This window comes from Pelecanus crispus, chromosome 10 (assembly GCF_030463565.1).
Source record: "Pelecanus crispus isolate bPelCri1 chromosome 10, bPelCri1.pri, whole genome shotgun sequence".
Taxonomy (NCBI): domain Eukaryota; kingdom Metazoa; phylum Chordata; class Aves; order Pelecaniformes; family Pelecanidae; genus Pelecanus; species Pelecanus crispus.
Window position 1 is genome coordinate 10,174,658 of NC_134652.1, and position 22,910 is coordinate 10,197,567.

Below are 22,910 nucleotides of genomic sequence, written 5' to 3' on the forward strand. Positions count from 1 at the left end.
CTTCACATTATGTCCAAGTCTAACAGCTCTGCTGAGTGGGGATAGCCATGGTGATGGCTCCCTTGGGGCCCTTCAGCTCCCTGGGCGAGGCCAAGTCCCTGAGTCCTCTCTTCATTGCATGCTGCAGCAGTGTGTCCCAGGCTCCCCGTTTCCCACTTTTCATGGGCATCCTGAAAAGTTTTTGTTCAGCGCAGCTCCTTTCTGAAGTCCTTCTGGAAACCAGATGTGTCAGCTCAGCAAGACATCCTGCCTAAATATTTTCTAACACAAGTTTAGGGTTGCCTTGTGACTCTTGGTTCAGGAGTTGTTTGTTTTTCAATGTTGGTTTTTGGTCTTGTGGCTATCCCTCTGCAACAAGGCTGGATCCTGATGTGACTTTTACCAGTTGGACCAGGAGCAGCTCATACTTGGTTGGGTGGCATGATGGGGAGGTTGGAGCAAGACCCCTTGTCCGCAGGGTCTTCTGAAAGGTGACTGAGAATGCAGTGGCTGTTTCCTAACCCAAATATCAGCATGGGCCAAGCCCCTTGCAGAAGCTGCTGGGTCTTACCCCAGTAGGGTGTGCTTGCTGGAACCATAGTCGGCAGTGGGAGAAGGGAAGGAAGGCAGGAAGGTTAGGACACCAGTGGGGTTTTTCCTCCTGTAGTAAGAAAAAGGAGACACTGGAAGTGCTTCTTTGCAGCAGCCTGTAATTTCTGAGACAGTCTGTGATGTGCAGGAAGAGGCTGGTTTGGGGCTTCCTGGCCGCAGCTCCAGGCGGGAACCCTCACTGTGCACCGAAGCAGGTTCCCCTGTGGGATGCTGCACCAGGCTGTCCTGGCCAGCGCTGACCCTTCTGCCAGAGGAGACACCACTGCCTCTATGGGAGGTGAACTTAAAAATCCTGTCACTGGGAGAGTAAGGGATTACCAGTAATGCAGCTGGAGTTCACAGGCCAAATTTATTGGTAATTCCCAGCTGCTTTGGGGCTAATGCAAAAGGGCCATAAACCTAGTCTGCTAGTGCAGTTAACCAGGAGCTATAAGGGGTTTCTAGCACCACTCTGGGAGGAAGTCATCGGAGCTGCCCTGATGAATCTGGCCCAGGGGAACTCTACTGGCATGAAAAAGTCTGATGCTGTTATCTTCTTGCACTTACAGTGAGTAGAAGGTTTTTCTGCTGGACTCTTCCCCCCCAAAAAAAATCCTGACCCATCAGGAGCTTGCTGGTTTATTTTTAATTTTTTCTAAGTGAAGCTGCACAAAAGTATTTTTCATGAAAGTTCCTCGGGTCCTGGCTGGTATTTCTGATCATAAACAGCCTTTGTGGTGATGGTACTGCCAAGGAAACCCAGGTCCCCAGGCCTGAGCCTCGGAGATCACTGCTTCTGTCTTGGGGGTGCTCCTACACCAAGGAACAGTAGTAGCATGTATACGTGTATATGTAGGGGAATGACGTAAATGGGAGAGAGCAGCTCCAGAGGAACTGGCGTTTGGTATGCAGAGGAGCTGCCTGTGGTGCTGCACAATCTGAGCTTGGTTTTGGTCCTCAGTCCCTCCCATCCTAGAGGAGAGCCCCAATAGCCCAGTAGGGTTATTGGCTATTGAAGGGTGGTGGATTCTGTCTTCCCTTTCTTAAAAACAAACAAAATCCCAAAGTTTGGGCTTCCCACTGAACATGGAGTGGTTTGTGGTTTCCCATTTCAATGAAATACAGCTTGCATTTGTTTCACTTTCATCTTGGTTTTTCTCTGGTGTTTTGGGATCCCCAGAGCTGGACATCTGGATCTGACAAGAATTGGGAAATTTCTGCAGTCTGTTTGTGCCTGCATAAAACTGGAGTTTCCTGATAAGAAGGCATCCTTCTCCTCTGTGTGTAAATTAAAACTTTTTTGGTAGGGTTCAGTGGGGCTGCATAGATCTATACCAGATGAAGATACAGCTCAGGTAGGTATCTGTGGTGACTGCACAGCAATAACGAGATCTTATGTATACTCCAAGCATTTCTGTGCTCTCAAAGGAACGCTCCTTTTCTATGTAACCCAATTTATTCTAAACCAAATCTTCCAACTTCCAGTGCAAGTCTAAAGGTCCAGGTAGACCTGCTCAGCCTGATGAGCTGACATAGCTAAGGAACACCCACTTCCAGCCACTGACTACAGAGGTGAGCATGGTGAGCAGTGTGTCCAGTTGCCTTTGATTCATGGCCCAAATACCTAGGTGGCTGCTTGCATATGGGTCAGGCTGATGGTACCACCGATACCTCCTGGAGCAAATTTTGAAGTGGTATCCTGGCTTCTGTAGCAAGGTGCCTTTGCCAGTCTGTGAAAATATGGCACCCTTACTATACCTTCTTGTGATGAGTCCCCATTCAGGAGTGGCAGCATTTCTACAAAGATTGTTCCGCTTCCCTCAAAGTTGCATCAGGAGCTTGTGAAAGAGAGGCCTCATGAGACCCATGGGGTTAAGTGACATAGGATGAAAACTTCCATTCCTTTGACATTATGGTTGGATCCACAAGTCTGAAGCAGATGGGATCCAACACAGCTTGAACTAAATTCACAATGAGCATTTGAATGCCGAGACAATTTTCAGTAAATACTTTGTGTTATGACATCCTGAGAGCTTCCTCAGAGTGTTACTGGAAGCCTGTTTAAGCTTGCCAAACTTCCAGCAATTTTTTTTTTTTTTACGCACACTTGACAGATAAGCAACTCAAGTGCCTTAACCACAGTCACCCACTGAGCTGGGAGTGGGGTGGTCTGGAGGGATGGGCTGTGCCAGGTGCTGCTGCTCAAGCTCATTCCTCCAGCCTGACTCACCATGTCTCGCCTGCACCCACTGAGACAACGTGAGCCCTGTTTGCCTTCAGAGGGCTGTTGACTCATTTTAGTTGTCTCTGTCACTGTTTGGATATGAACCATGGAGCAAGAGAGTCTCTACTGTAGGGGAAAGGGTCAAGAAAAATGGGCATTAATGCCTTCAGGTAGGGAATAGATGATGGGAGGAAATGGCCCTGGTGGAACACCAGCTTTGGCTTCACTCAAGAACTGCAAATCTTTTGGCCTTGGGTTTTATTGCAGACCTCTAGCTTTGGCTTTTGCTCTCCCAGAAGTGTTGAGACCTCCTGATGGAAGGGGCTAAACGTTGAGTTTGTTGTAAGCTGCTTCAGCTTCCTCAGGAAAACCAGAACAAATGTTTCCGCTGGTTTCAGCTGCGGTTTTGCTGTTGCAGCCTCATGTTTGTTTGAATCCCCAATTCGAAACCTCCTGTGGCATAGCAGAGATCTCAAATCAGCAGAAATTTAGCAATGATCCTTGATGACTGGAAACCATCGAGTTTTGCATTCAGTTTGATCTCTAACATTGCACCTCTCCAGCTGGAGTAGCACTCCTGACCTGACAGGTCATTCACCACAGAGCAAACATCAGGGCTGACAGACCCTGAAAGCCTTGGAAGCCTTTCCTTCAAAAAAAACACTGCAATGAAGAGAAACTGTGCCATATACAAAACCAGTCCTCTAAGAAGCACCTTATCTCTGAGGGGTTTGCAGAAACCCTCTCCTGTTTGGGAATGGTGAAAGCAAGACAGCTATTAATAAGCAAAAAAGAGAAATGGGAGCAGGAGGCATCTAGTTCTTGACGGTGGCATCTTTCTCATGTTTTCAGCAATTGCAGGGGTTTTCTGTAAAAATGTTTTGAGACCTAGATATTCATGAAACTGTATTTCTAATATGGACTAGGGAGCACTGGGAAAGCTAAAGAAACTTTTTCTGGTAGCAGTTCATCTTTCTTAGCCTAGTGTACTTGCCCAATCTGTGTCCCTTTTAAATTCTAATGACTTCCTCAGGCGCCACAAACACTCTGGCCTTGTCGCTTCTCCTTTTGAAGTTTGCTTCTCGTAATGCAGCTTTTTCTGAAGTGCTCCTGCTATCTGTCAGCCAACTAGTCCAAAACACTCCCCTGCTTCAAAATCACCTAATTCCTTTTCAGTTACAAAGAACGGCTCTCCTGTTGCTGGCTGCTGACTCATGTGAGAAAGGTAGTGTGCCTTGTGTCAGCCAGGAGAGCAAGTTCCTGCAGCTACCTAAAATAGGGTAGAAAATTTGAAAAGCGAGATGGCCAAGGTGGGAAGCAGAAGTCTAGATGCAGTGAGGTGTGTTAAAGAGAAAAAAATTGTCTCTGTGAAGCCAGAGTCTGAGCATCAGTCAGTTCTGGGTGTGTATCTTCACTGAAGCTTAGGGTATCAGCCCCTTCACTGAAGTTTTGTGCTTTGGCCTAAAAGGCTGCCTGTGGTGAAGGGTGAATATTGAAGAATGTGTACTTCTGAAAAATGTCTGAAGTATTTAACTGCACAGTAGCCTTTCCCAGGTTTGCAGGATCAATTTATCAAGTGTTGCAAAAGGCGAGTCTGCAGTTAGGCCCAGAGATACCTAAGCTAGCAGAGAGGCAGAGCTTGTGAGCACCATGCCGTCCCAAGATGCTATTTACAGGATCCGTGTGGGCTCTGCATGGTGCCACATTGTGTGAGCACGCTGGCCTGCTCACGGCGAGGTGGGCATGCTGCAGCATTGAGGGATGTAAGCTGTCACATGGTATTTTTTCTTTGCTGCCCTTCCTCCCACTCCCTCCTTTATCCCCCACTACATCTGCCTGCACCTAGCTAGGGGTAGACTCACTGGTCCCCACTGAGGTGTCCTGACCTGCATCAGGGCTTTCACTTGTCTTCTGCTTTTTAGTCTAGTCTACCCTTGATTGGCTTAGAGTAGACTTGGTATTGTAGGTTAATGGTTGGACTGGATGATCTTAAAGGTCTTTTCCAACCTAAATGATTCTATGATTCTATGATTTATACCAGCATGCAACGCTCATCCTCAAATGCCCTTTTGAGATGACACCCTGAGACAGGCATGCAGAAGATGTGGGTAGAACATGCTGAGCATTGCCTCTGAAGCACTCTGGGTGAGGGTGGATAACCATGGGTGGAGAAATGTATTATCTTGTTGTGGAGAGATTCCTATAGATCCAGTTTCTCTTCTACATCTCTGTAACAGTTTCCTGTACTTTCCTTGCCCCCCAGGAGGGGGAATTTGTAGAACCATGAGTTGGCCTGTCCCACCTGGAAATTTCAGACACATGTTATTGAAAATTGAGGGGAATTTAGATTGTACATTTCTTGAATGCCAACGGAGGAGCTGAGGAGTTTGATGGCTTGAGCAGCCCTTGAGAGCTTGGCAGTTCTTGTGCCTGTGGCTTTTGGTCAGCATTTCGTGCATTGTGCGACCTGTACAGCAGCTTACCCAGGAGGCTAACAGATGTCCCTGCTGAAGGCTGGGATAGAGCTAATCGCTGCTCCCTGCCCTTTCCATCTGGCTACCAGGCCAAACGTTCCCCCTTGGGTAGTTTTTCATGTAGGCGAGTGTCAGGAGGCAGCAACTGTGGGTAGGCAGCAAAGTCCCATTGGTGCCAGTGTGAGAGAAATGACTGTCCCTGAGGTGACTGCCAGGCAGAAATCTTGTTTTGGGGGCAAACAAAAGATGATACTTGTTTTTCTTTTTAACCAAAGTCAAGTGGTGAAGGACTAGGCACAATGATAAGTAGAAGCTTTTCAGTGGACCAGAAAGAGACATGCAGTGGTTATGTCCCAGTTGTTGTTTGAGGTGGGGACCCTCTGGGTGGGAGAGCCCATGCTCCTTCCCCTCTGTAGTAACATAAGTGGATGGAGCAGCCTCCAGAGAAAACTAATGCAAATCCCTTCAGTCAAGGGAAGGATTTGAATCCACCTCAGAGGTAAGGGTGACAGGGCAACTGCCTGGTTTTGGGGATCCAGCCTCTTCCCGCCCCCTCTCTTTTGTTTTTGGGGGGGGGGAAGTGAAACCAAAATTACTTTTACTTTATCTCAAAAAACCCCACCCCCTTTTTTAGTTGTTTTTGGTGGATTCTGTAACAAAATATGCTTAGCTCTAAAAATGGGGAGTGTTTTGCTAGTCATTTGTCTTTCCTTCACTTGCCTGTCTCTTTCTTAGAAAGCCTGGGTAAGCAGATAACAATAAAGCAAATGAAATTGCAACAAACCACAACAGAAGCAATCCTCATGTTTTTCCTAACCTGAGAAGATTGAAAAGCTCCATGACTTTGTGCTCCCCGGCAGTCTCGGCTTTGCCTTTGGGGCTGAAGCTTAAGTACAGAATTGGTGGAAGGAAAGTCCAAAAGGTTGAGTAGATGTTTGCAGTGGCAGCCTATGATCCCTCCCTAAGCAACATCCAAGATGTACTGCTCCCTGAACAGGTAGGCAAAAAGCGGTGTCTCTGCTGCCTCTTTTTCTCTGGGCTGTGGGCAAGTTGAACAGCCAGTGGTTTTTGGTACCTTCTCTGCAAAACTGGAAGGCTGCTGGGTTGGCTGCGGCTGTTCCTTACCAGCTAGCTGGCAGTTGTGAGGATGTGTGTCTCTTTATGCCTGTGAGTACTGGAAAACTATCTCGAGGGCAGTTCCTGCTTGCAAGATGCTAATCATGTCCTTGACTGAATTGCTTCCAGCGCTGGAGGCAGAGCAGTGGACTAGCCAGGCTGCACTTAGCAGTAAGTAAATAGAGAGTTCCTTCAAGTTATTACTTTCATTAAAAACTATTAATTTATTAGTGCCAACACTTAACTATATTATGTTAACCTTTTGAATGGAAAACAGCAGTGTGGATTTGAGTGAAGGCAGCATGGCCTGCCCTGGCTGCAGGGAGCTGGGCACTGAGCTGCTGATTCCAAACCACTGCTGCCTGCTCGTGCTGCTCCCTTGGGCATGCAAGTACTCCCCAAATAACATGGGTGGGAAGGGATCCTCAGTTACTGATGATGACATAAGTGTTCATTGGCATGTAATGCTGAGAAAAGAGAAATGTCCTGCTGGGTAAATTATGGCCAAGCTACAAGGATGCCTCCCAAATCTGTTAAGAGGGAGATGAAAGAGTCAAACATGAGTTTAGAAAAGCTCCAAGAAAGCCGAATTTGCTGAAAGGACTTGAACTCATTCATCAGCAGTTTCTTGTCACAGATTTTCTGCTGAAATGGTCAATGAAAATAATGATCTAACTCTTAAATCTGTGATAGGATTAGTGATACCTTCAGCATATTTGTGTAATGGGTTTCAGAGATTTAATGCAGAGTATTGTTCCGAGTCTGGATAACTGGCTCTCGTTCATGTAAACAAAGTGCAAGACAGACAAAGTAAGAAAATCTTTTTTATCCGGTACATGGTTGTTTTGCTGGCTTGAGAGCTGTCTTTCATTTCCCATGCCTCACAGTCAGGATAGAAAGGGAGAAGTTTTCCAGTTCACATGGAAAAAAAGAAGCGCCAGTCTTTGTCCTGGCTCTGCGCTGCCTCAGCCCCCGGGCTCCTGCGGGGCCCCGCCGAGGAAGACAGCAGAAGTGTGATACGGTTGTCTCGTCCTGAGCCTCCACTTTCCCACCTGTGCAGCTCAGTTTCACTTGCTGCTGCTCAGTGATGAGGCTCAAACCAGGCTGCAGGTGGTGGCTTCTCCGGTGACCCGAGTGGTAAAACAAGGTTTATTTCTCAATCCTGGCAGCTCTTTTGGTGCTTGCCTCTCCCACACCTCGTAAGAGATTCCCCTGTGCAGCAAAGCAGCTGCGAGCAGTGGGACAGGTCCATCCATGAGTCAAACCAAGAGCTGTCCGTTAGGTAGGTTACTGCAGAAGTTGCTTATCTCAGTAGGTAGATGTCCATGGCTTCTTTGATTCCTGCTCCATGAATCTGACCATCACACCATGTGGGGCCGGGAGACAAACGGGAGCTCGCGTTGTGTCTCCTCGTGCCATGGTGTGCAGCTCCAGCAGTCTCCATGGCACTGGCGCGCTGACCCTTTATCTTCACTGTTTCTGCACTGGCTTGCATATTACCGAGTCACTTATCTCGGTACACTCCTGGCTTATGAGAAGTATTGTATCACCATTTTTCCTCCAAGTATTGTCATCTGTGTTTTTAGCAGGATATGTTTCTTTCACACAGTGAATGGGACCTGTGTTGGAAGAGTAATGTGCGTGCAGCCATTGCATAAATTGGGTGGCTTGGGAGAGTCTTCCTTCTGAGGCTCTTCCCTGTGAGTGACACTTGTTTTCCCCAACGCAGATGATACTTGTTTTTATGAGTATTGGACAGAGAAGGTCTACTAAAAGAACATACTTGGGAGTTTCTTGGGCAACATGGCTTAATGAAACAGATGCCAAATGGTACCAAAAACTTGAACCACATTTGAACCACTCACCTGTTGAGTGATGGAAGTGATGTTTGGTGTGTGAAGCAGGGCAGAGCCTCTGTTTCTCTGGAGCGTTGCTTCAGCGTTAGGACAACATTGGTGCCTCCCCACAGGGTGCGTGTGTCTCAAAACGGCTCCTGTGGTGCCCAGCTGCTTTGGTAATCTGTAGCGAACAGGGGAGCTGCCTGCTCTTGGGAGGCTGCTCTTTCAGCCTGACTTCAGTGAAACATCATGTCGGAGGTGTGGGAGGGGAATAAAGATGGCATCTCTTGAATGTAAGAGCAAGGATGTCCAGCCCTGTCCTCAGGTCGCTTTCTGGCATCCGTGCCCTCCCCTGTGCATGTGGGAGGGCGGGTGGGAGCTGTGGCCCTGCGGTCGCAGATGCTGGAGCCCTGCTGGGAGATACTGGCTGAGCAGTGGTGACTCATGGCAGGAGAGGGTTTGTAATTTGGCCTCTGAAGTACTGTGTAGTCACTCCTAAGCCCTCCCTTTCCACACCTCCTAACCGTGAAGTTTAGTAAATGTTAGTTTGCTTTGGATCCTGTTGTTAGGAAGGAGGCAAGCTTTGATCCTTGGTGATGCCTGTAGACTGGGGGTGGGTGGGGGATTTTTTGTTTGGTTTGGGTGGTGTTTTGGGTTTTTTCTGAGTGAATTTGATGACAATTATACACTGGGATTCCAGAGAAGATGCTCCTTCCTGGTGTTTGGGCTCCCAGGTTACCCTGAAGAGGATGGCTAAGGACTGCATGCAATATTTGGACAGGGGATTGAGCAGGACTATTAAGAAAGAAATCTAGCAATCAATAACGGTGTTGCAGTAGGCTCTGCCAGCCTACTCTGATACACTTCAGGACACTTTTAAACCTGTTTTTCCCCTGCACTAATGCAGTAGCCTTGTGTAGTCATTCTGCTTTTCAGCTGTAGGAAGAGAGGCCCAGCCCTGGCTGCTGTGGCCAGCGTGGCTCGAAGAGCTCCTGCTGCAGAGGAAATGGCAAGAAAAAGACTGGGGACTCCAGGGCTGTGTGCCTGTCTTTCTGACCCCAGAGCTCTTGCTTTTGCTTTCTCAAACATAATTGCTTTCCCCTTCTGTTATGTTTCTATTGTTCGTTGGAGAAATGATGCCATTAAATCAACAGGGAATGGTGGGAAAATGCTTTGATATGAGGCCTTCAGAGGGTGTGTGCATGTCCTCTCAAAAAAACCGACAAGACCCCCTGTGTATCTGGCAGCTTCCTTTAATTTGTGCTTTGCCTGCGAGAAAGAAATCCATCTCCAAATATTTTTGGCAGTTAACCTCCTTTATTTGTATTGAAGAGGTACAAACTGCGGGGTGTTGTTCCAGGGCTGTCGTTCACTGTCGTTGTGATAGCTAATCTCATTAGGACTTTGGATTTTCCCTGTTGCTGTTTTGGAAACATGGTATCCCAGGCTTCCTTTTTCCACAGGAGAGAGGGGTCCCGTGGCCACAGGCTCTGGCAGGCATTAGGACAGCAGTGTGCTCACTATTTGGCTGCTATTCTGTAACGCAGAGAGGGATGGAAATGTGCTTTCCTCTAGGTGTAGCCATGCAGAGTGTTGAACAAGGATGATGAAAAGTCTGCCACAGCATTTTGACTACAATCATGCTCCCTAACCAAAGAGACTTGGCTCCAGGAGACTTGGCAAAGACCTGAGCTGAGGTGCAGGAGCACGTGTTGCCACCTTCATGGAACAGAGACCGCATTAAGGCAGAGGAGAACAAGGCTGGGCTGAGCAGGCGGCTGCGGGTTGCCTCCTCATGCTGGATTTGAGCAGTAGAACCCCATGTGTTTGTGTCATGTAGTTGAGTTTTTTGCATGTTTGTTTGTTTGTTTGTTTTTTCTGTTGAGAACAGCTGTTTTATTTGGTCAGACGCCTCTTAGTAGCCCCTTCCTGGATATAGCTGTGCATTACGTTAGATAGCAAACAATGGATATCCTTTAAGTTGCAGGTCACCAACCTCCCTGGTGAAGTCAGCCATGCGGAGTCTTCTAAGGATCAAGGGATGGAGAGGAGAGCAAAACTTCACAAGACTGAAAAAAAACCCCAATCTTAGCAGAAAACTGCAGGAATAAAGGAAAAAAACAGCAGGAAGGACTGTAGGGGAAGAAGGGAATCAGTGGTGGCAGCTTGGGAGGAAATTATGTCTCTCTGTCATGCCAGTGTAGGATTTAACTCCAGGGCTTGTCAGCAAACATGATTTCTGCTTTGTAAGAGTTGTCAGGATTGTTTTCATCCCCGCTAGGAAGGGAGCCCTGTAGGGCCTGCTCTTGGGGATATTTACCTTAGAAAGAAGACCCTCTTTAAAATCATGCACTGCCTGACTTGGTCCAAATTTTTCTAGTTGATGGTTATCTTCATTTGGTTTGATCCTTACTTACCCTCTTGGCTACTATGCTGATATTTCTTTAGTTGCTTCCCTGACTTTTTCCTAGCTTGGTTCTGCCCCAGCAGGAGTTACCATGCTGCACAAGCGATACGTCACCTGGTCCCCTGCACACTGAGGATGCAGCACTTCTTGGGGTGACAGTCTGATCAACCCCCCGGTCCCAGCATGGTTTTCCATGGCGCTCTGTGATATGTCCCCATTTGCTGATGCTGCGTGCATCACTAAGCGCCTGAACACAGACCTGCAGTCCGTAGCTTAGTAAAGCTTTGGGGACCCTCTGAGTTTGATGGGCACTCTGCTAATATGGCATGCTACAAAAGGAAGAGATGCCGGCTTTGTTCAGATGTCATCCAACAAATTTGTTTGCTGATGAGAGACCTCCAATGACTCACCAGTTCTGCTGTCATGGCAAGACTGAGACCCTTTGCAAAGGAAGATGTCATGCGTACACCCTCTATTGCATATAATAAAGCAATATGGCACTAAAATACAAGACTACTCAGTAAAAACTCCTTACAACACAGTAATTTTCATGTTTTCCTTTTCTTCTCTCTTCCTTTTTTTTCTTAATTTTTCTTGGATGCTGTTTCCCTCCTTCCAGCTGAGGGAAGAGAAGTCTCTTGTTTGCTCAGCTAACTGAAAAAAAGCTTTGTGTGCATTTTCTGCTGCCGTTTTGTTAAAGTTCAGAGTTCCTAGGTTAGAGCTGCCCCTTCTCAATACGAGTCTTGTTCAAACTTCCAGAGCAGCCCACGCAGAGCTGCTTGGGTTCATCTGCACAGTTCACAGCCCACAACCAGTGAGACACATTGTTTGCCTCTCTCCTTGCATGATTCATACTTTGCAACAAAGAGGAGTCTAATGCTCCCAACGTGAGTGTGAAGCCAGGCGGTGCTGGATTTTAGGTACATCAATAGAAGCAGTCTGGATGGTTTGCTTGCTTGCTTTCTTCCTTGTGAGCACTCATTATATCTGAAAATCAGACAGCTTTTGTGACAGGGGTTGTAACTGTCTGACACTTGTCTGGCTTAATAGGGAAACTACCATAGGAGTTCTCAAATTTTACAATTTTCTTATTCAGAGGAATTTTAGCTCGGCTCAGTTTTGTGAATTTTGCCTTTTACTTTGTTTAATCTAGCAGTGATTCTATAATGAGAAAGTTCATTGTTTACTGGAAGCTTGGTGGTTTGTCTTTTTTTTTGTTATTATTTATTTTTTTTCCCCCTTTGATAAACACAGCACTTCTGACACTGCTGTGGGGGGATTTCTTTTTTCTACAAATATTTATGAAATACTCTTCTGTGGAAAAAATGGAGGAGTTTCAACTGGCCAACATTGGGTTGGGCTTTTTATTCTTTTCCCATGAAAAGTTAGGAAAAGGAAGGCTGGCCAGTCATTGCAGGTGCAAACGTGGGAAGCAAAGGCTGGCTTCAGATGATCAAAACCAAGCTGGTAAACATTAGTCCATGCTTGTCTGCTTTTTTTTTTTTTTTTTTTCCTGCTCGTCACCCTGGGTGAGTGCTGGTGGGGATGCATTTCAGAGGAGCAGCTTTCCAGGGTTCAACAGAGATGTCACTTATTCCTAGTGCTGTATTTTGGCGAGCCGTTCTCCACGTGTCCTTCCTTGCGTTACATTGCCTGCATGCGCTGAAGCCAGCGGCATCCAGAGCAGGGCAGAGGAGCCGTAACTGCTTCAGAAGGGCCGACGCATTGCTGTACCCTTTTCTTCACTGCTCCTCTGCAAGACCCTGAAGCCGGCAGGATGAGGAGGGTCGGTTTGCCTGAGGAAGGATCTGCTTTGCTGTTTTGGAAGGGAGCCCTGTATTGGGGGTCATCCAGCTGTTACAGCTGTCACCATCCCCTCATCTGCCTTCCCTCACAGCTGGGGAGAATGGCCTTCTCTAGCTGTCATCGTGGGTGACTTTTCCCTCTTGCAAAGGCCGACTGTTACTGTAAGACTCCAAATTAGCTGAGGAGGCCTGGGCTGGGTCCTCCTGCTCCGCTGACAGCGCTCACTATTCAGCAGCCTGAATGCTGTCTCTGTACCCTCCTGTCCTCTTTGCACGCCCGTCAGCTGCCCTATTGATTTGATGCAGCGAAGAAAAAAAGAAACCAGGGCAAGAGAGGAACTGCCTTCTGCCAAAGCAGCCCCTGGGGAATCCCAGTGCTGCCAGCCAGGGCTGGTCAGTGGGAGATGGGGGCCGAAAGGCTGCCATGGGGTGTCCTGCATGGAGGAGGGTCTCCGGGGAGGCTGGGGATGCATGGGGACCCCGAGGTGCCCCTCGGGAGCCCCTCCGGAGCCCCTCCGCTCCTGTGGCCTCTGACACTTGCTGGATCAGAGCGCTGTTATCAGCTTCACTATCTTTGGACTTTCCAAGGCTTTTGAAGCTGAAAGCTTGGCATGCCAAGGGCTGCAGGTATTTACCAGGTGCTTGAATCCCAGCTGTTTGCCAGCAGCTTAGCCCAGCCCCTTGTAGCAGGGGTGAAGCCAAAAGTACCAAACACAGCTCCTGCTTTTGGCAGGAGGGTGGGAAATCTCCCGGTGCTTTGGGATCCAAGGAAGGGTGGTTTAGGAGTGGGAGCTGCAGGCTGGGGCAGAGGAAGACTGGGCTGTATTCCTGATCTGCCGGAGAATACGCCCGTATCCTTGGACAAATCGCTTAATCTCTCTGTGCCTTAGTTTCCTGTCAGCAAATGATACTCCTTATCTTTCACCTCTCATTACAGTAGAGGAAAAAGTTTGTCTTTTAGTATGTATCTTATTACAGTTTTTTGTCCGGTGGCTGGGGCCTCTCTACCTTGATAAAATAAATAATTGAATTTAGATTAAATGGTCTAATATAATCCTGCCCGGTGGTTACTAAAACACTTGAATGAAAGTTCATTCTGAGCCTGTCTTTCCATTTCCTCATAAGACCAAGACATGAAGTAATTAGATGTAGATGTAGGTTGTTATTGTAGCAAAATGACAAAGATCAGTGGTTATTGGTAGGAATGGCTTCTATAATCTAGTTTAATGGTCATTTACCTTTCACTGACCTTGGTGTCAGGCGAAATTGGCAGCTCTTTTGCAAGGAATGTGCTTCCTCAATGGGGGCCTTGCAAGCTGCTGCATTTTTTGGCTCTAGCTTCACATGAACTAGGATAGACACTGGTGCAATGCAAGAGACTTTGTCTGCAAAGAAAGGCCATAGACTCCTGCCAAAAGAAGCCCTTTTCAGTGCTGCTACTGAATTGCCATTGAAACAGATCAGTTGTGTTTCAAGCAATGCTTTGCTTGTTGCTGCAACTGAAGTTGCAGCCCTCAGAGTCTGCTCTGGTCAGAGGGCTGCCCAGGAGTTTCTGTAAAAAGGGTTTCATTGTCCTGGAGTAAAAGGAGGGAGAACATCTCTCATCCTCCACTTAAGTGCATGCAAGAGGAGCTGATAGTTCTGGTTGTAACCCCCTATAAGTCCTTATTACATCAGTAAAGACATGATATTTCTATATGCTTTAAAGTTCAGTCCTTTCAGTGATGATCATCCACTCGCTGCAGATGCAAATCATCTGAATTTTCTGTTGACTATGATCCTATGTTGCAAAATCCTTATGGTTTTATCCAGTGACTGATAGCTGCAGCCATGGAGAAGAGCAGCATGATCTGAGCTGTGCTGCATTATCTAATGGTACCCCATGTGCGTGGCCATGTCGTGTAAGGAGATGGAGTAGGTCATATCCAGTAGGACTGGATTCAGTAGAGGCATTCACAGTGACCTTGGCTAAGTCTTTTAATTCTTCTGGGCCAGTCTTAACCTTAGAGGTAATCTCCTGTTTTCCATGAAGTAGGCTGATTTTTTCTAAGTATTCTATTTTCTGAGTATTTATTTGAGATGGTGCCTGAAAGATTACTTGAGTCACGTTGTAATTGGGAGTTCATGAAGAAGTGCTGCAGGAGTTGAGAAGAGTAATATAGCTGTGGAAGGAGGTTTCTCAAAAGCATCTCTGAGAATTGCACTGCCCTGTGACTTGGGCTTCTGTCTACTTCTGATCTCATCCTGCTGCCCACAGCCATTTGATTTTTGCAAACAAGTTCCTTGCACCTATGATTGTTGCCCTGCAGAGCAAGCCTAGCTACAGGAATCACCTCTTTACATGCTCTCATTTCTAAGCTGCTAAGATAAGGAGAGCAAAACAATGCAGCTTGGAGGGAGAGCCATTTGTTTCAGGCTGCTTTGGATAACCACCGGCCTGGTTCTGCCATGAGCATGTTCAATACATCATCACCACAGCATGATGGGTCTTTAGCTGACATCACACAGTGGTTTCCAGCATTCAAAATCCTGAGATGGTGTTATGGTTCCCAACTGTTTTTAGTCCTATTCATCTGCTGGGACCTGCTGCGATTCTTGCTTGCACAGAGGATCTTATAGACCCCCATAGAATTAATTCTTACTTCTCATATTCGTCACTCTGATAAGAATTAGCTTGTTCTCCTTCTGATATGAGAGAATGAATGGTCACATTCACTTCAATGATAGTTTATTTTTGCAGGTATTGCATTTGGATTGGGAATGTCCAGCTGAGATCAAAGAGATACTTGCATAGAAGCAGATGGTTTATATGCTGCTGGTTGCTGAAGAAGAGCAAAATTAATCTCTCTTGAGTCCCTGAAGTCTGAACACATTGAAGTCTGACAGAGTCTTTCCACTGACCTCTATGGCCCCAGGATCATGTCCTAAATGAGTTGCTTTGAGTCACCAGAAGCCTGAATTCAGCTTTGGTGGGCTGGAAAATGTAACCTACTGTACGGGCTGCGCTATTCATAAGAGCTCAGCCCTGTGTGTGTGCTAGCTGTGCGTGCCTGAGAGAAGAATAAAGTCATTTTCTGCAGTTATGGGGGTGGAGGAGGGAATAGGAATTATACCCCCTTCCCTGCAAATGTGGTATCGTGACTTCCATGCAGGCAGCTGTTGGGAGCTGACCCGCTTCTGAAGCTTCAAATTAGGTATTTTTTTTGTGCTGTGTTTCTTCTGATACCATCCCCGACACATAACTGTCCTGTCCACTAGGATGAACTAAGAGGAACATATATTTAGGCCTGACCAGAAGGAACTGACCTCAATTTAAATTTTCTGAAGTGGGCCACCAGAGCAGATGAGCGAGTATAGCAAGGCTGTGATTTACATCGGTGGAATTTCCTTAAACTTAGAAGCAGCAGGGTCCTTCAGGCTTGAGAGAAGGCGGTTCTGAGTGTATTTGACACCAGATGCTCACAGTTCATTGTTTAATGATATCAGTGATGTCTAATATTGTTGTCACCAAATACTACCTGTTTCCTTACAGTTTATGAAAAATGCTGCTGTTTCTTGAAGTGATTCTTGCTTTCTCTGGATTGCAGTGGCTTATAGCTGGGCAAAACAGCAGCTAGCAAAAACATGCAAGTTAACACAGTATGATACAGGTGTTTTCTATTCCCTATGGTCCTAAATCAGATGGGAAGAGAATTATTAGGTGTAGAGGGTGTAAAACAAAGTGTGAAGAACTACCAGTTGTTAGTATCCTCTGGAGCCGTTATTGATTGATCTGGAGTCATTAGACTGTTTTACAGTCAAACTAGTGAAGCTTGAAACAGTTTGAGAGCAGTAGCATGCTTTTCAATTAATGGCTAGCAGCACAAACCTTTACAGTGTAATTTCTGCTTTATCAATATTCTAACATGTATTCACCCAAGGAAGGGTTGCCTGGTGGCTAAGGACGGGGGATAAGAAGGTGATGGCTCTCTCCTGGTCTTACACAAATGTTCTTTGTGACTTGGGAGGTGGTAGCACTTAAACTAGATGTGCTTCAGATGTTTTGCCCTATGAAACCAAAATATTAACACTTTGCTAGTTCATTGGTGTGTACTGTGACTCACAGGGGTACCATGGGAACACACAGCATGGAGATGCTGTAAGTAAAGGGAACGGAGCATTGCCCCAGTTAGATTATCCATATGTCATGTTCCTTGGTGGTGCGCTGAGGAGTCACAGCCTGCTCTGCAGCCTGGCGCTGGCAAACCCAAGCTTTGCTGCCCATCTGCCCCGCAGCTCCTTAGCATCAGGGAACGATGGAGTGGGGTAGTGGGGGAGCCTCCAAAGGGGAGGAACGGCCCCGGATGGGTTTTCCATGCTTTTTCCATACGCCATCATTCTTGCACGGCACTTCCTCTCTCCACCTAATACTCTGTTATTTCCTTCCTGGAACAGGCTCCTGCCACTGCTGCTAATTAGCCCACGATAAACTTTGGCGCAAACAAAAGCAAGCAATTAAATGCCTGTTGCTTCAGCATGCGCCATGTCGGAGAAGTGATCTGTCACTGGCAGAGCTGAGTGGCATCTCCTCAGAAGGAAAACAAGCCTATTAGCCCGGCTGGGCTGTCAGTGCTGGGGAGCGGTGTGTCTGAGCTGCCTGTTGCGGGTATGCAGGGATGTCTTTGGTACAGCAGGTTTTCCTGAGGGTCTCTGAGATGCTGCTCAGTCTTGGGTCTTCAGTTCCATGTGGTACAATGATCTCTGTGGTCACTACCCAAGCAAGATGGCTTGAGAAGTTACTGAATTATGAATTACCTATATGCTTTTTTTTTTTTTCTCTTTTTTGGGGGAACACACATAAACATTTTCAAATTGTTACAGAGAGAGAAATAAGGAGGAGGCTTTGAAAGAGGAACCAGAACACAGACTCTGGTAGATCCAAATCCAGATGAGGTTTGAATTATGTTTGCCGGGACTCAAGATTCAAGTGTCAAGATCTTGCTAGCTGCTTTTGTGTAATCTCAGCCCTAATGCTCAAAATCCCTCTAGGCTTTTCCCCTCTTGAGCAAAAAGTCCTATAGAAGGAAGAATAGGTATTTACATGGGATTTTGCTGGGGTATGAACAGACTAAGGGAAGTTGGAGCCTTTTTGGTTTTGTGACCCACTTTCTTTTCAAAACTAGAGGGAGGGTTCAAGCTGGAAAACTAAATATGAATTATTACTGGGCAGAAAAATGCAGACAATCTTGGAAAATTCAGAATTAATGTATGTCCTCTTTTGAAATGCCAGCTAACTGCTTTGCCAACAGTTGTTTCTGTTGCTGTTGTAGCTCTCGAGCAGCTGCTCACAGAACTTGAAGATTTTCTGAGGATACTGGACAAGGAGAGCTTGAGCAGCACTGCTGTTGTGAAGAAGAGCTTCCTCTCCGACCTTCTGCGGGTCTACACCAAGTCCAGTGGTACAGGCAAGGAAGAACCAAGGATGGGGTTGTGGGCTCTCATGGGAACTGCTGCGGAGTCTTGAAGCAACGTTTTCTTGGAGGCTGGTGGGAAGGGGGGACATGAAAATAGGAAGGAGAAAATGAAACGGAGATTATTTTTGCAGTGACTTCTAATTGTTTATGTAAAATTACTATAGTTATGTGTCCAGCTTTACAAGCAAAGGATTCCCAAGATTCCTGATACTTTCTGTTTTCCTTATTAAACCTTAAGTTTATTTAATCCACTTTGTAAGATACACAGGATGTACTGTTTGGCCAAGTTAATGTTTAAGTAGAAATTTCAACTTATGGAATTTCCTGACTATAAAGCATTTAATTTTTCTGCTTTTTATTATTACTTGGGGTTTTTTTCTGCACATTGCCTCAACCAATATGCTCTCCCCAAAATGTACTGAGCAGAGACAATTTTTACATCTGTCTTTGTGGAAAAACTTAGCAATGTGAAAGCAGCGTGTGGACAAAGAGTTCACTTTTCCCTTTGGTTGCAGGTGGCGATGAGGAATATATTTATATGAACAAAGTGACCATCCATAACCAGCAGGGTGACCAGGAGAAACAAGACACAGGTACGGAGCTGAACATTAATGGTTGTCTCATACCTAACAGGCAGTGAGGGCACACATGGTTAAGAGCCTTGCTTTACTGGGACTGGTGGAAGCCCCTCTGGCAGCTCTGAGGGATGAGGCAGTTGATGGTGTGGAAGGACTGCCATTTTCATTACATTCCTTTGGAAACCATGGTCCTTGCCAGCGCTGTGAGGTTATTCCTGGAAGTAGCACTTTGGAGGGCGTTATTTTGGGATAAAAATGTTGCCTTCTAAGGCTTGCAGCTCCAGTGCCTGAAATATTTAAGGAAGCCCTTGTGTTTCCTTTGGCCACAAAACATGTCACTTCACCTCTCTGAGACCTTGAAAGCATGTGTCGTCTTTAGCATGTTGCTCTGTAGTAGCCCAGAGGGTCTGCGTTGTCGCAACCTTGCGAGGCAAGTTCCCAGGTGCAGCCTGCACCCTCGCCATCTGCGCGGGCAGAGCACCTTCATCTCCCGGGGGATGCAAGAGTTCTGCGGTGTACAAGCCAAGAAATTAAACCTAGATAAAATATTCGTTTCCAATTTAGATTTCCCAGATTTTGAATTTGTAACCTGGGAAAGGACATAATTCTCTAAAAATGTCCTTGCTCTTTGAAGTTCATCACAAAGGCTGTTTTTGATAATTGCGTGGAGTGAGATTGTTACTGATGCACATCTGAATGCACACGTAGTCAGAGGCTGACCCTACCCCACAGCTGCCGATCCAAATAGGTGAGACAAGAGGACGCATCAGTGCAGCCTGCTGTTGACATGCTGCTCCTGCAAGAGCTAGGGTAGCTCCGTTTCCAGAGTTGTTTGTTTTACTTTTATTGTTTTGTGGTGGGGTTTTTTTGTTTGGTTGGTTTGTTTTGTTTTTCAAACTACCTGCAGCTGAATTTAGGTTGGCTTCAACTACCCCTGAAGACAGGATGTCCTCCCAGATTATGCCTGCAGCCCTAGCGTGGTCTCCAGAGGGGGCCCTCTGGGTGATGCTGTAATGCTCCATAACAGGGTTGCACAGCCTCCCAGTAGCTCCCAGTAGCTGAGCAGTGACAGAAACATCTCTTTATAGAGGTTCTCATTTGGGTAGATAAAACAAGACTTGCAGCAATCCACCATGCTGAAACCCGGGGGCGAATTTCACACAATTTATTTTTAGAGTTGGTTCTTTTATTTCAGACTTTTCCCTATCAAGGCCATGAGCCTGACCACTCGGTCGCTCCCTGTGGGACCCGGCGCTTCTCTCTTTCTCTGTTTTCAGCAACCTCCCTATTCCAAGCAAAACTTCTGAGTTATTTGGAAATGCTGAAGTCAGTGAGACACGTGTATGGGATCCTAGCCATAGCTGCAGCTGGGTGTACAGCCCCAGTCCTGCCTCTGTAACTGCACGGAGATGTCTGCTTGCCTGGTCAGAAGTGGGACCTGCAGGTTCAGACGTAGCGGATGGAGGAGGCCCTAGTACCCCCGGGTGCTAGAGGGTGTGATATGGATCCCCTGGTGATTGATTATGCAGCTCCCTTTACCCCTTTTATCCACTGCTGCTCTGTGTACTTTTTTTCACCAAAATCCTTTGCTGGGATGTGGTGACCACACTTTTGTGGCTGAGGTCAGTGGGACCTCTCATGCCCTGCGGGGTTTCTTCATCGCTGTAGCTGTGCTCGAGTATGCTCTAGCAGTGCAGGGTGAAGTGCTTTCCAAAGTGATAATACATCAGCTCCAAAAGTCCCCCCTCCAAACCTTAAAATGTGCTATTTCTGCAAAAAAAACATATTTCACTGCTCACTTTACCTACTTCCAATTCTATCAGTAAGGATTTAAGCTGAACAGTGCGCTGCTTTTGAGATGCCTTTTTACGGCACTGTAATTGAATTCACTGCAGTGAGTGATGAAGGCGCTATCATTTACTTGATCTCACTTGAGAAACACAGCAAGTCTCTACCATGCAAGTCCATAGGGCTCTTCAGTGAGCTGGAGGCATCTCCTTCTGGAAGTCAGCACAGAGGTGCAGGAGTCTGGAAGCTGGGACTGATGCACAGTGTAGGTCTGCTGGTGGTGCACACTGCGGTCCTCTTAGCCCAAATACCAGGAGAGTTTCACTTTTACAAAGAACAGAGAGCACAGATAAGTAACAGTTTGTACAGATGTGAATTTTTGCAGGCTTTTTGCCTGGTTTTTCTTCCTCCCTTCTTCTAAATTGTCTCCAAATGGCAGGTTTTAGAGAGACATCTTTATCAGAAGACACCTGCAAAGTGTTAATGCTTAGCTAGGAAAAAATACTCCTTCCCTCCCACCCCAATAAGGAAAGAGTCTGCGATTTGTGGTGCTGATGTGTGTAGCAGGAAAAGGAAGGGGTATGCACAGCACATGCTGTGTGGACTCTCCATCCAGAAAGCATGCATTAGGTACCTGTCCCCACATGCTGGGCATAGCGATAGCTGCCCTCTGCAACCTCAGAACAGAAAACCCTGTAACATCTCCCAGGGGTCTTGTCAGGGTGAAGGTTAAAGGGGTGGTTCTTCCTGCACAAAGCCTGAAAGTCAAAGCTCTATCACATCCTGCTCTGCTCCTCAGCTGGAGTACATGGGCACGTGTCCATGGAGGTGGGGAAGTTTCCAGCAGGGTGAGGACTGAGGCTGTGGTCTCCATTGCATGCTCCAGGGTTGGTGGGAGGAGGAGGAACTGCTGGTACAGAAACGAAATAGCGTTTTCCTGGCACAGTGAGGTTCAGTGGGATGATTGCTAGGTTTTCTGGAGAGTCAAGAACAGATGGCCACCACTTGCGAGAGGTTTGGCAGTGGTTTTTGCTGCTGCAATGATTTCTCTTCTGTGGAGCTGAGCATGGGAGGTTGTGCCTGGTGCAGGAGGATGCGAGTTGGCCTGTCTCTCTCTGCTAAAAGGCCCCTAAAAAGTTCCTTGTGTGGACAACTGTGAATGTGGAGATAATCCCCTCTTGGGTAGTAGCCCACTGGGGCTTTAGGAAGTCTCAGACGTCTTTCTGGTGTTTCTGAAAGCAGCAATGGCCTCAGCAGCTGCTGTTGATGGATGGTGTCTGCTCTGAGAGCGCTATCTCCTTGGTCCTTTACAGAAAAGGCCAACCTCCAGCAGCAGCCTATAGATACGACTCTGGCAGTGTAACCATGGGATATTTTGGTAGGTGGATCTCCCCATGATCAGTCTGTGTCACAGGCTCACCTGCTTTACTGTGTTTGAACCTTGTAAGGCATCCAGCAGCCCTACTTGCGAGGTGCAGACAGCTGCTTGGAGTTGGTGTCTGTTGATCCATGGGCCTCTGTGTCCTCCTGACTTATTGAAGTTAGCTAGTGCTGATGACCAGGAGCTCTGTGTCACAGGAAGCAATTTCTCACAAGAGATGTGTTTTGAGCTCTTGCACCATCAGGCCAGGAGCTAGCTGCAGCCTGGCAGGGCAGAGCTGTCATCGTGGCTTCCAAGCCCCAGACATGAACAAAGCAATGTGGTTTCCAGCTTCTATTTTTAATGCCCAGAAATATGCAGCAAAGTTCCTGTCTGCATCTTCTGAGCTCAGTGCTAACCGCTGCTGGGCACTGCATGATGTCTTGGCAGTTTCTGTGTGTGCCTGAGGAATATGGCTGGAGCATCAGCAGGTGACTGAGGGAGTTAGAGCATCAGCTTGCTGCAGATTTTGGACCCAATTCCCTTTTAATTTACTGGACTTGCCATATCTGAATACCTTAGCCTTATTTCTCCCAAAGTATTTGGCAAGAGATGCTCTGTAAAAGGGGACTTCCCCACTGCACAGTATAATGCCTTCAAAGTCCTTCATTTTTCAGCCATTTGGTGCCTTGCTCCTGCTTGTTCCTGAGCGTTGCTGCGTTGTGCTGTCTTGGAGGTTGTGGGATTTGGGCACTTGTTTGAGGCCACCCAGGAGTTCTGTGGTGGGGGAAGAGGGACTGAACACAAGTTTTCTGAGCGTTCGAAGTACCCTCCAGCTACTGAATCACTCTGCGTTCAGCTGCTTGGAAAATCTGACTTTCCAGAGGCAGACGCAGATGGCCTGGAGCAGCTCTGCTGCCATATGCCCTTTCACATGTTTGGCCTGGGCTGCTTCAAGAACAGCTCTTCCTTCAATAGTGATTAAATTACTGTTCTTGTCTGGCTTTGATAAACTGTTGTGCAGCGCAGCTAGGCAGCAACCTTTTGCAGTTCGCTCTGGGAGCAGGGTGGTAATAGTTAGCTCCAGTTTTTTGGAAAGGCAGCAGAGGTGGGGACAGTCACCGATCTGTCTGCTTGCAGCAGCAGGGATCAGAGCTAGCAAGGAGTAAGGTGCTATGGATTTCCAGATACTATGTAGTTTCTGCCCATGCTGCTTCTCAAGACCCTTTAAAGTTTCAGCAATGGGTCTAGGCTTCACAGTTTTCCTTCCAGAAGGAAAAACATGTCCAAAAACCAG

At 46.9% G+C, this 22,910-nt stretch overlaps 1 protein-coding gene across 1 annotated transcript in view; it reads left to right on the forward strand.

The window, feature by feature from the left end:
- The window catches only part of AFAP1L2 (actin filament associated protein 1 like 2), a 49,052-nt gene that overhangs the window by 4,107 nt on the left and 22,035 nt on the right, over positions 1 to 22,910 (forward strand). Inside the window, exons 5-6 of the mRNA XM_075717903.1 lie at positions 17,744 to 17,872; positions 18,403 to 18,480. Coding sequence (XP_075574018.1) covers positions 17,744 to 17,872; positions 18,403 to 18,480 — 207 coding nt within the window. The remainder of the gene's footprint in view (positions 1 to 17,743; positions 17,873 to 18,402; positions 18,481 to 22,910) is intronic.